Here is a 12,093-nt window from a genome sequence, read left to right on the forward strand (position 1 = left end):
GTACAAGACTGCTAGTTATCGCTTAGCTACAACAGAAAAGGGGGCTACACTCCTACTGCTTTCAGTGGGAGGTTGTGATGGCATATTTGCACTTACTCATCCTATGGCTGTAATCCTTATACCCAGGGGTAGGCAACCTAAGGCCCGGGGGCCAGATCCGGCCCAATTGCCTTCTAAATCCGGCCCACAGACGGTCCGGGAGCCAGCGTGTTTTTACAGGAGAATGTGTCCTTTTATTTAAAATGCATCTCTGGGCTACTTGTGGGACATAGGAATTCATTCCTTCCCCCCCCCAAAAAAATATAGTCCGGCCCCCCACATGGTCTGAGGGACGGTGGACCGGCCCCCTGCTGAAAAAGGTTGCTGACCCCTGCCTAATACCCATTTACTTGGGACTTACCCTCATTTAACTTAATGGGACTTATTTCTAAGCAGACATTTACCAGCCAATTAGCACTGTGTTTCTTTCTCTCCTTTTCTCAAGCCAGTTTTAGTAAATCAAATTGGGATAGATGTTTTTTAAAAAAAAACACCACACAGCTGCAAAGTTATGGGCAAGCATCGGCAGGCTTTTAATGGACAATGATGGTTTTGCAGTTTGTGTGCTGCCAAAGCTTTGTGCAGCTGCTTTTTGCTTCCAACGTTTTTCATGAATTGCATGTACAGTATTTTTCTGCTAATGTGTCGCTATGTTCTTTTGTTTGTAAATATGGTGCAAGTTACTTAATGATCTGTTTGTAAAAACTAATAAGTCTAATAAATGGTGATGATATTGTGTACTTGTACTTAAAAGTCCAGACATCAAAGGAACAGTGAATAAGCTATATACTGTACAAGTTTGCATATTAGCTTATATATTAATGGCTATTGACATCAGTTAAAGAGATTTGTTTTCTGTCCTACCAGTTTCTAAAGAAAGTGAAAGTGCTGAATGGTGTAGTAGGCAAGAACTAGCATTTCCAGCACTTTCAGTCCGTGTGCAATAACCCTTGGTGTTAAGAGATTGCTAATAATTCAATGATGCATATCCAAATCCTTTTAAAGCATTTATTTCACAGACATGATGATACTTTAAAAGACATGGAAAATTGACATAATCACATAGTGGAATGGAGAGATAACCTAGTGAAGACCGCTGCACTTTTTCATAGACAACACTCCCCCAGTTAACAGGTATGCTAAGTGTGTTAAGCTGAAAAAACCGTGGAGATGAGCCATGCAGCAGAAGTGATGGAGAACAGGCTTAATATTCCTCTCCTTCCTCCTCCCCTTCTCCTTCAATGGAATCCACACCCACTTCTTCGTAATCCTTCTCTAGGGCAGCCATGTCCTCCCGGGCCTCCGAGAACTCGCCTTCCTCCATCCCTTCCCCAACGTACCAGTGGACAAAGGCACGCTTGGCATACATCAGGTCAAACTTGTGGTCCAGGCGAGCCCAGGCCTCAGCAATGGCTGTGGTGTTGCTCAGCATGCAGACGGCACGCTGCACTTTGGCCAGGTCGCCCCCGGGGACCACCGTGGGGGGCTGGTAGTTGATACCAACCTTGAAACCGGTGGGGCACCAGTCCACAAACTGGATGCTACGTTTGGTCTTGATGGTGGCAATAGCAGCGTTGACGTCTTTGGGAACAACGTCCCCACGGTACAACAGGCAGCAGGCCATGTATTTACCGTGACGAGGGTCACATTTCACCATCTGGTTGGCTGGCTCAAAGCAAGCGTTGGTGATCTCTGCTACAGAAAGCTGTTCATGGTAAGCTTTCTCAGCTGAGATGACCGGGGCGTAGGTGGCCAGGGGGAAGTGGATTCGGGGATAGGGCACCAGATTGGTCTGGAATTCGGTCAGGTCTACATTCAGGGCACCGTCAAATCGCAGGGAGGCCGTGATGGAGGACACAATCTGGCTGATAAGGCGGTTGAGGTTGGTGTAAGTGGGGCGCTCAATGTCCAGGTTCCTGCGGCAAATGTCATAGATTGCCTCGTTGTCTACCATGAAGGCGCAGTCGGAGTGCTCCAGGGTGGTGTGGGTGGTCAGGATGGAGTTGTAGGGCTCGACGACAGCTGTGGAGACTTGGGGAGCTGGGTAGATGGAGAACTCCAGCTTGGACTTCTTGCCGTAGTCAACGGACAGGCGCTCCATCAGCAAAGACGTGAACCCAGAGCCGGTGCCCCCACCAAAGCTGTGGAAGACCAGGAAGCCCTGGAGACCTGTGCATTGGTCAGCCTGTTAGAAATAACCACACAAGATTTAGTGCTGATTTTTAAAAAATTCTAACACTTGTCTATTGCAAGGCAAGCCCTATCACATAATTTAACAGGCAGGATCAACGTTCAGCAACTAAATTGACTCCTGGCCCTACTTAACAAATTAACAGCCTCATACATTGATCTCTTCAAGACTGTTTTGGATCCCAATACTAACACTAAACTCCAGGTGTGCTTCTCTAGGCATGTTATGCCACAGCAGAAACAGCAGTTTTGAAAGGATGCTGGTTTTAAATACAGTGGTACCCCTGGTGACGTACTTAATTCCTTCCAGAGGTCCGTTCTTAACCTGAAACTGTTCTTAACCTGAAGCACCACTTTAGCGAATGGGGCCTCTCGCTGCTGCGCGATTTCTGTTCTCATCCTGAAGCAAAGTTCTTAACCCAAGATACTATTTCTGTGTTAGCGGAGTCTGTAACCTGAAGCGTCTGTAACCTGAGGTACCACTGTAAAAGTTACTAGCACAGCCCTCAAGGACTTCTTCACATCAATACCATTTCACTGGCAAACCTCAGACTAAACCATGCATTTATCTACTCAAAACTCCCTCATGCATCTGCAGTTAAGTCTTGGCTGCTTTTCATGATCAGATTTCCCCAGATGTCTCATGCTGATTGCGGTTCATCTGAGGATTCCAAACCCCCCCCCCTTATCCCTTTCATCGCTCACATGGTGATTTGTGTTTAAATATGCTTGCCCTCACCAAAGGGCAGAGGCTAGTGTTTACATAGGCAGAACAACCAGGATGGATCTGGGAGCTTGGGTAGCTAAGGTGGGCAGAAGCTTGTTATGGCTCCACACTTCCAAGCCTTCACAAATCCAAGTTATACAGTGGTGCCTCGCAAGACGAAATTAATTCGTTCCGCGAGTTTTGTCCTCTTGCGATTGTTTTCGTCTTGCGAAGCACGGTGTCGGGAAAGTTTTGGAAAAGTTTCAAAAATCACCAAAGTCTTTAAAAACCTCAAAAAAGGCTACCACACCACGTTCTGTGAGTTGCTCCTCAAAGTCAAGTCGCAACTGTATTAACGGTGTTAAGAAAAAGGAAACAAACTTGCAAGACGTTTCCGTCTTGCGAAGCAAGCCCATAGGGAAAATTGTATTGCGAAGCAGCTCAAAAAACCCTTTCGTCTAGCGAGTTTTTTGTCTTGCGAGGCATTCGTCTTGCGATGTACCACTGTACAGTGCTTTTTCTTTCTTTTAAAAAATGTTTAGGGGTAATCTCATTTTGACTCAAGAAACTCACCATTTTATAGTTCAAATCGGGGGAAATAAATATAGTAAACTGACAAAAGTCCAAGGTTCACAAAATGTTTAGGGGTATGTGTACCCCTGCACCCCCCCCCCCGAAAAAGCACCTGGTTATGTAAATCCAAAACAAATTCCAATCTGCAGCTGAATTTGGGTATGAGAAAAGGCTCACTCCTTGTTCTCTGAAGTTCTAGAACAGGGAGGTCCAACACGTTGCTTCAATGCCTTTTTTGGCAGCCCTTGGCAACATTGGACCTTGCCTCCCCAGCCCTTGCACTACCTTTCCAAACAAAGCCAGGTAAGCAAGGAAAGGAGGTAAAGGTAAAAGTTAAAGGACCCCTGGACAGTTAAGTCCAGTCAAAGGCGACTATGGGGTTGCAGCTCTCATCTCGCTTTTCAGGCTGAGGGAGCCGGCGTTTGTCCAGACAGCTATCTGGGTCATGTGGCCAGCATGACTAAACCGTTTCTGGCGCAACAGGATGGAAGCCAGAGCACACAGAAACGCTGTTTACCTTCCCACCACAGCAGTATCTATTTATCTACTTGCACTAGCATGCTTTCGAACTGCTAGGTTGGCAGGAGCTGGGACAGAGCAACAGGAGCTCGCACCGTTGTGCAGATTCAAACTGCCGACCTTTCTGATCGGCAAGCCCAAGAGGCTCAGTGATTTAGACCACAGCGCCACCCACATCTAGGTAAGCAAGGGAAGGAGGTGTCGGCTCTGGCAGTGTCCTAGAGTCTTCCTGCGAAGAAGGGGGGGGGCTCTAGGACCCTACAAGAGCCTCACGCCTCCTTCCCAAAGCTGAGTGCCTTGCTTAGCCTGCTTTGGGAAGGCAGGGCGACTGCCAGCAGGAGGTGGGGGGCAGAGACTACACATTTTGGCCCCCCTCTACCCTTCCCACAATACAATTTATAGTCTTTTTCATGCTTCGTTTACATTTAGCGAGAGACACTTTTGTCATAGACACCTTGCATTTGAGGATATGATAGTCAATGTTTAAAAGACAATGCCTCATTTCAGCTGTACGCTATGGCAAACTTTTTGCCTGCACAAGCATTTCAGCTTTCCAGATGGAATGATCCCTGCTCTCCTCCCTCCATGTACTGTAGGGATGCAGGTGACGCTGTGGTCTAAACCACTGAGCCTCTTGGGCTTGCCGATCAAAAAGGTCGGTGGTTTGAATCTGCACAACGGGGCAAGCTCCCGTTGCTCTGTCCCAGCAGTTTGAAAGCACACCAGTGCAAGTAGATAAACAGGTACTGCTCCGGCAGGAAGGTAAACGGAATTTCCGTGTGCTCTGGCTTCCATCACGGTGTCCCATTGTGCCAGAAGCGGTTTAATCATGCTGGCCACATGACCCAGAAAGCTGTCCGTGGAGAAATGCCAGCTCCTCAGCCTGAAAAGCAAGATGAGCGCCACATCCTCATAGTCAGCTTTGACTGGACTTAACCATCCAGGGGTTCTTTACCTTTAACCACACACTGTTCTGGGAGTTCTCCTAACCTCACACGAGTTGATTTCGGTGGTTGCAAGGATTGAGGAGAGCAGGGAACCCCCTTTCCACAAGTGGGAAACCTTGCAGAGGACCTCCACCAATGGGGTTTGTTAGGGGAACCCGACCCTTTAGTGCTGAACTGTCCACTCATCCATGGCCTTTCATCACTGCTTTCAGGCCACACAATTCCCTTCCCCTTGCATATCCTCAAGTCTGGAGATAATCAGCTTCTAAAACCTCACCCCGAAAGGGTTCGTCTCACCATGCTGGTTGTCAGGGATGTGGCTGAATCGAACGCCTGGGAAGAGTCTGACACTGGAGATGGAGGAATGTCAGCACACAGGGAGCCAGAGTCTGACTCTGGAGACGAGGGATTGCAGCCAGCCACAGACAGAGCAAGAGTGGGTTAATTCAGCCCCCTTCATCAAGAGTTCCCAGACTCGGATAGATCAGCAGTCTCAGAGAGTTCGCAGGCAGAGGGAGGGGAGGAGATAGATGACATTGAGAGGGTTGCTATGCAACCAGGAGGTAGGCAGCGCTTAGAATTTTTGTTTGATGAGTGGGGGAGTTCACCCACCTTCTCCCCAACCCAGAAGAGCTGAAAGGGTTATAAAGCAACGGAAGTAAAAGAGAGGATGGGCTGGACTTTGGCATCCTCCTTCCTGCGAAAGTTAATTGTAAATAAACATACCGCAAAACTGCCAGAGACTCCTTAATTCTTATCAGGGCTTGCTTGCCTGCCTGAGATCATTCCACTGGTGCCCTCAAATGCTTTATCCTACTAAGCTCACCCAGGTCCTCATTAAAACCTGTCTGCAAGTTATTTACCAGCTTCCTGATCCTGTCGAGGACCAAGTCAATGATCTCCTTGCCAATGGTGTAGTGGCCCCTGGCATAATTGTTGGCAGCATCCTCCTTGCCAGTGATGAGCTGCTCAGGGTGGAAGAGCTGGCGGTAGGTGCCAGTGCGCACCTCATCTGTGGAGAGAAGCAAGTGGAAGCATCAAGACCTCTGGCATCCCTCCTGTAGACACAAACACAGCTAGAAAGCTATTAGAAGTGCCTTGTTTGCTCACCAATCACAGTTGGTTCCAAGTCCACAAAGACTGCCCTGGGCACGTGCTTGCCAGCTCCGGTCTCACTGAAGAACGTGTTGAAGGAGTCATCTCCTCCCCCAATGGTCTTGTCGCTGGGCATCTGCCCATCAGGCTGGATGCCGTGCTCAAGACAGTAGAGCTCCCAGCAGGCATTGCCAATCTGGACTCCGGCTTGGCCAACATGGATGGAGATGCACTCACGCTGCAAGAAGGAGAGAGGAATAGCTGATGAACAAATTTAGCAGGTTTGTTTTGTTTGTTATTTACATACAACCCTTTGCACAAAGCCACAGGGTGATTTGTAGCTAAGCAGATCATTGACTGAATTTCTATACCACCCTTCATCTGAAGATCTCAGAGCAGCTCACTAGGTAAGATACATTATAAAATAGAAACACATTCAAACAACTCGATTATTTAAAAACAACGTTGCTAATAGCAGCAGCAATCAGGTCTTTCCTTCCCACAAATACCTGCCAAAAAAGAGATGTGTCTGAACCAACCACTTCAAAGTAGAGGCTGGACACACCTGTGTCGGGAGGTCCCCATAAAAGGTGGCCCCACCCTAAATGTCCTTTTCCATCGAAAAGGCCCTTGCTGGTGCAGTTCTTTGTATTAGCACAATGTATCAGGACCAGCTGTACGATAGGACACAGTTCCCAACTAGTTTTGAGAGTAACATGTGAGAAATGGAATAAAGTTTTGATAATTCATATTAGAAGAAATGTTCCAAGCAGTCCTGAATCAAGACCCATTTCGCATTTCCCTTCATAAACAGTTTATTGAACCACACTGGGGACTGTATGCGTTGAGCAGGTGTCCTTATTGCTTTGGTATTTTTCTACGGCTCTTTGCATTAAAGATTATGTGGTCCCAGTGCTAGAAACGGAGACAGGAAAGCGAGGAGCTAAATGACATCTTAAACCTAGATTGGAAGCTGCCCAGAGTGGTTGGGAAAACCCAGCCAGATGGGCAGGGTATAAATAATAAAGTATTATTATATTATTATTATTATTATTGGTGCAACAATGGAATGTCCAGGCGTGTTTTTATAAAAAGAATACAAAGCTGAAAATTCAGCTAAAATCTTAAGTTTATTTTTCACGTATTCTAGTCCAGGGGTGGCCAACTCCTGAGAGACTGTGATCTACTCACAAAGACTGGCAGTGATCTACCCCCTTTTTAGGGGTGCAGATTAAAGTTGTTGAGCCTTTTTGGGAAGGAAAGCCCTCTTTTGGGGGGGGTTGAGGTCAAGGTCATTGAGCTTTTTTAGGGAGGACCAAAGCCCCATTTTTGGGGGGTGCAGGGCTATTTAAATGTTGAACTTTTTTGGGGGGAAGCCAAACTTGTTGAGCTTCTTTGGGGGGAGCCAGTGATCTACCACAGATGTCCAGTGATCTACCGGTAGATCACTATCTACCTGTTGGGATGTGCCTGGTCTAGTCCTTCCCCTGCCCGCCCCCCTAATAGTCTTAAGAGGGTCTCTTCTCCAGTCTTCAGAGAGCATCTGGAAGCAGGGAGGCAGAAAAAGCTCCTCCTTTCCTTCCACTCTGCAGTTTTAATCTGAAATCTCAGGCGCAGAACTGCGCCCAGAGCTCAGAAGCTGCTCACGCTATTGAAATTCCCTGTCGCAAAACGCGCCCAAATCAATGGGAATTTCAAACACTGTGTGGCCCCTCCCTCAGACTTTCGCGAAGGAAACCTTGTGCTTTATACAGTGGTACCTCGGGTTAAGTACTTAATTCGTTCCGGAGGTCCGTACTTAACCTGAAACTGTTCTTAACCTGAAGCACCACTTTAGCTAATGGGGCCTCCTGCTGCTGCCGCCGGAGCACGATTTCTGTTCTAATCCTGAAGCAAAGTTCTTAACCTGAAGCAATATTTATGGGTTAGCGGAGTCTGTAACCTGAAGCGTATGTAACCGGAGGTACCACTGTATAATGGATCAAAAAGAATAGAATTGCACGAATTTACTGGTAACGGGAGCAACGTCGTGCTGCAGTTAAGATTGCTAGTGAGGCACATTTACAGTTCAGCTGGCAAGGCCTAGCTCACCATATTGAAAGAGGAATTTTTTTAAAACATTAGCTTCCATTTGCAGGCCTAATGAAGTTCCCGCACTAAGACAGACTTAATCACAGAGGGGAATTCTGCCGTCTATAAAAAAACCAGCATGAATAAGCTGTTCAGCACAAAGCTGTGACTGTACTCTCTGCAGTCAGCAACCAGCAGGTCACGCCACTTGCCGTCAGCTGACTCGGAAGGCAAAAAGCCGATGGAATCGGCTTCTTCCCCCATGTGTAGAGCAGAGACCGGAAACCGCTAGCCCCACCCTTCGAGAATCAATTTACTCTGTGCAGCATCTGCTGGCGGCCTGCGGCGAGGATTATCTCAAGCCTAGATGTAGATTCCTGTCAGATGCCTTCTGCAATCCACTTGTGCTCATCAGGCACAGACCACACACCCCAGGGTGTCACTTGCTTTGAAACATGCCTTTTGAATCTTCCAACAGATGGCACTTGAGAGGCCATTGGGCTCTTGAGCATGTCAGACATTAGTCATTCTAAGCAGGGATGCGGGTGGCGCTGGGGGTTAAGCCACAGAGCCTAGGGCTTGCCGATCAGAAGGTTGGCGGTTCGAATCCCCGCAACGACGGGGTGAGCTCCCGTTGCTCAGTCCCTGCTCCTGCCAACCTAGCAGTTCAAAAGCACACCAGTGCAAGTAGATAAATAGGTACCACTCCAGTGGCAAGGTAAATGGCGTTTCCGTGCGCTGCTCTGGTTCACCAGAAGCGGCTTAGTCATGCTGGCCACATGACCCGGAAGCTGTACACCGGCTCCCTTGGCCAGTAAAGCGAGATGAGCGCCGCAACCCCAGAGTTGTCCGTGACTGGACCTAATGGTCAGGGGTCCCTTTATCTTTACATTCTAAGCAGGGCAAATTAGGCAGTAGCAGAACATGCCCCAGGGACCCCAAATTTAACCCTCATTATTCAGGACAGCCCACTGCGTCGTGCTAACCCCTGGTTTCGGCGGCCTGCCTCAGCCACGGCTTTCCTCAAGCGTCCAAGGGCTCAGTAAGACTCCCTTTCCTTGGATGTCTGAAAGCAGAGGTTGGACGGCCGTCATGGATGCTTTAGCTGAGATTCCTGCATCGCAGGGGGTTGGGGTAGATGACCCTTGGGGTCCCCTTCCAACTCTAGGACCTACCATCCTGGATATGTGTTACTGAGGAAAAGTAGCACTCCACCCACCTATTTAATTGACCTTTCTCATTCTCATATATATATATATATATATATATATATATATATATATATATATATATATAAACATTACATACCATTTTGACTTCCATCAGTCCTGTCTGAAAATTTTCCAATCTAATCTCTTGGTATACGTTTCTTATTTTCCCCGTTACATTTAAAACACATAACCAGTATCTCTATTCTTTATCTACTTTGTAGCACTTCGAAACCGGCGGGACCAGAGATTTACAGAAGACTGGAAGAAGTATATGAACTATTTGAAAAGCATTTGTAACCAACAAATTACGCTAGTAGGACTACAAGAAGTTTTGTAAGGAGGAATATTTAATTGACCTTTCTATAGGTCTTCTTTCCAATTACTAGAGATTTTGTTATGTCCAGTCCTGAAATCTTGCAAAAATAATAATAAAAAGGGGGGTGTAATATAGCAAAGATAGAGCTCTGGATCCTAATGTTCTGCAACGTTTCCAAAAGGTTGTGGGGGGGGGGAGATTTGCAGAAGCAAGCAGGGGACAGGGTTGCCATATTTCACACAAAAAAGTAAAAACCAGGACACTCCAAATGTTGTTGAACTTCAACACCCCAAAATTCTTGGGCTACTTTCAGGAAAACCTGGCGAGCTTTCCCCCTTCCCGATTGAGCAACCTCCCCTTGTGCCGAAACAGAATATGTGATGTGTGCACTGCTTCGCGGATGGGGGAAGGGGAGGCATATGCACCCGCTGCGTCTTTGCTGTGGCTGCAGCGGAAGCAGACCTCGTGGCGCGGGCTCAGCGCCCCTTCCGCGCGCCAAAGGCAAACAGCCCCCTCCTCCAGCCTCGCAGCGCGGGAAAATGTTAACGGCAGGCGCGCGGGGGAGGAGCCAAGGAGGGGGGGCTCCATGCGCCTTTTCAACCTCTCCCCATCACCACCAGCGTAGAAGAAATAATAATAATCCGAATAACCCAATGAAATTAGCAAAACCCCTCCCACGCATCTCGGATGACAAGGCTTGCAATTCCTAATAATAATAATAATAATAATAATAATAATAATAATAATAATAGGGAGGCAAGCCTTGGCCCCAGTAGTTTTCCCCCAGTGGCATCAGCAAGAATGTCTATTCCAGTGGATAACGGGGACTATATGTTAAGGGCTTTTAGGATATGGAGGTAATCCATGCAGAGCCTTCAGATCCTGTTAAGAAGTTGGCATCTATCTTGCAGTGGCGCGGGGAGCCCTCTTGCATTCCCACCTCCAGACAGAGGAAAAGCCCTTCTTGATTGCGCCCAATGGCGCATTTAGTCGGCCCCCCTGTTCCACCGGGGCCGACCTGGTGCATTCTCCGCTCCCGCAATTGCAATTCAGCAGCAGGGCTGCCTCCGACCTAAATGCTACCCCGCCCCCCGCCACGATCTCACACACACTCTCTTCCAATCCTGCCATTAATCCGGAGGCGGTAATGAACGGGTCGGATCAGAGCCGAGGATTGACCCGGCTTCGCATCGCGTGTCTCGTTCAACTCAGCTGAACCCACCTGGCTGGAAGGTGAAACGGGGAGACGGGACCGTGTAGGGCACGGCATAAAATGCAGGGGAAAAAGCCCCCTTCATCAGCACCTCCGTCTTTTGAGATCCCCCCCCCCCCTTCTCCATCATCGCCCTCCTCCAGGCCCACCACCAGCTCCTGGCCACCCAGTTTAGAACCTTCTCTCCGCCCCACCCCTGGCTCTCCAGCGTCCACCCCCCAACAAGAAAACCTCACCACCTTCCCTCCCGAGATCAAGGACTGGCCCGGCTCCTGCCACGATCCTTTTCCAGCCCCCTCTTTACGCCTCGCGTTTTTGTTATTATTTCAGACGTGCCCTTTCCAAGATCCAAATCGATTTCTCCGCCAGCAGACACATCACATCCTCTCCCGAGCCACTATGGGCGAGCTGCCTGTCCCTTGGGCTCCCCCAGCTTCTCGATGCTTATGTTCCTTAAGGTAAAACCTCCTCCCCAGCCCCCACCCGACCCTCCAAGCGGTGGATCCCGTAATCCTTGCGCGCGCGCTCCAGCCATCATCGCCGGTGGCTTTCCTAGTGGGGAATCCAGTCCGGCCTCCGGGTTCTCCCCCCTCCCGCCCCGATCCCTTCGCCCCACGCTTCCCTGGACATCGGAGGGGCGCCCCACCCTGGGATCTACTCCTTTGCAAAAAAAGCACCCCTTCTCTCCCCCCCCAAAAAAACCCCACTCCGGCTTCCTCCTCCTCCTCCTCCTCCTGCCTCGCCTCACTCACCATGATGTCGACGAGGAAGGGCTTCAAGAAGCAGGAGAAGGAAAGAAGGGACAGAAAACAGGGATGTTACTTCTCTCGACAAGCTAAGAGTCGATGTAAGTAACCGAATGGGAGATGGAGGGGCCGCCCGGCTGCTTTTATCTCACATCTCCCTCCCAGGGCTGGGCGGGGGAAGCTGGGCTGGCAATGCATTTAGGATAATCCTTCTGCTTGCGCGGTTGCCATTGGGCAGCCGGGCACGTCCGTCTGTGAGCTCACAATCCGTGATTGGCTGAAACCAATGTCCCCCTTTTCGCTGGGAAGATGGGTTTTGGGGAGAAGAGAGGGAGGCGGCGAGGTGTGTGGGCTCCCGGGATCCACTCTTCCTGTTCTCCGACGAGGGCGAATCCTTCATTTTTTTAGGGGACAGGCTTGAAGATTCTTTGATAGCACCCAGCTGAATTCCTTGCATCGAAAACTCTT

The 12,093-nt window shown here is 48.9% G+C and overlaps 1 protein-coding gene across 1 annotated transcript; it reads right to left on the reverse strand.

The window, feature by feature from the left end:
• Positions 1 to 1,033: 1,033 nt before the first annotated feature.
• Positions 1,034 to 11,783, reverse strand: TUBA1B (tubulin alpha 1b). Its single transcript, XM_081181456.1, has 4 exons — positions 11,632 to 11,783; positions 6,085 to 6,307; positions 5,838 to 5,986; positions 1,034 to 2,224 (listed from the first exon to the last, which is right to left on the reverse strand). The coding sequence occupies exons 1-4, from the start codon at positions 11,632 to 11,634 to the stop codon at positions 1,244 to 1,246; spliced, it is 1,356 nt and encodes a 451-aa protein (XP_081037582.1). The 5' UTR covers positions 11,635 to 11,783; the 3' UTR covers positions 1,034 to 1,243.
• Between the last annotated feature and the right edge of the window lie 310 nt (positions 11,784 to 12,093).

Source organism: Podarcis bocagei (genome assembly GCF_964188305.1).
Source record: "Podarcis bocagei genome assembly, chromosome: 2".
NCBI lineage: Eukaryota > Metazoa > Chordata > Lepidosauria > Squamata > Lacertidae > Podarcis > Podarcis bocagei.

Excerpts from the sequence above, each read along its gene's own strand:
- TUBA1B (XM_081181456.1), bottom strand. Across the intron at positions 5,987-6,084 it reads CTTGGAACCAACTGTGATTG|ATGAGGTGCGCACTGGCACC; the intron begins GTGAGCAAACAA and ends TTCTCTCCACAG. Across the intron at positions 2,225-5,837 it reads TCGACAGGATCAGGAAGCTG|GCTGACCAATGCACAGGTCT; the intron begins GTAAATAACTTG and ends TATTTCTAACAG.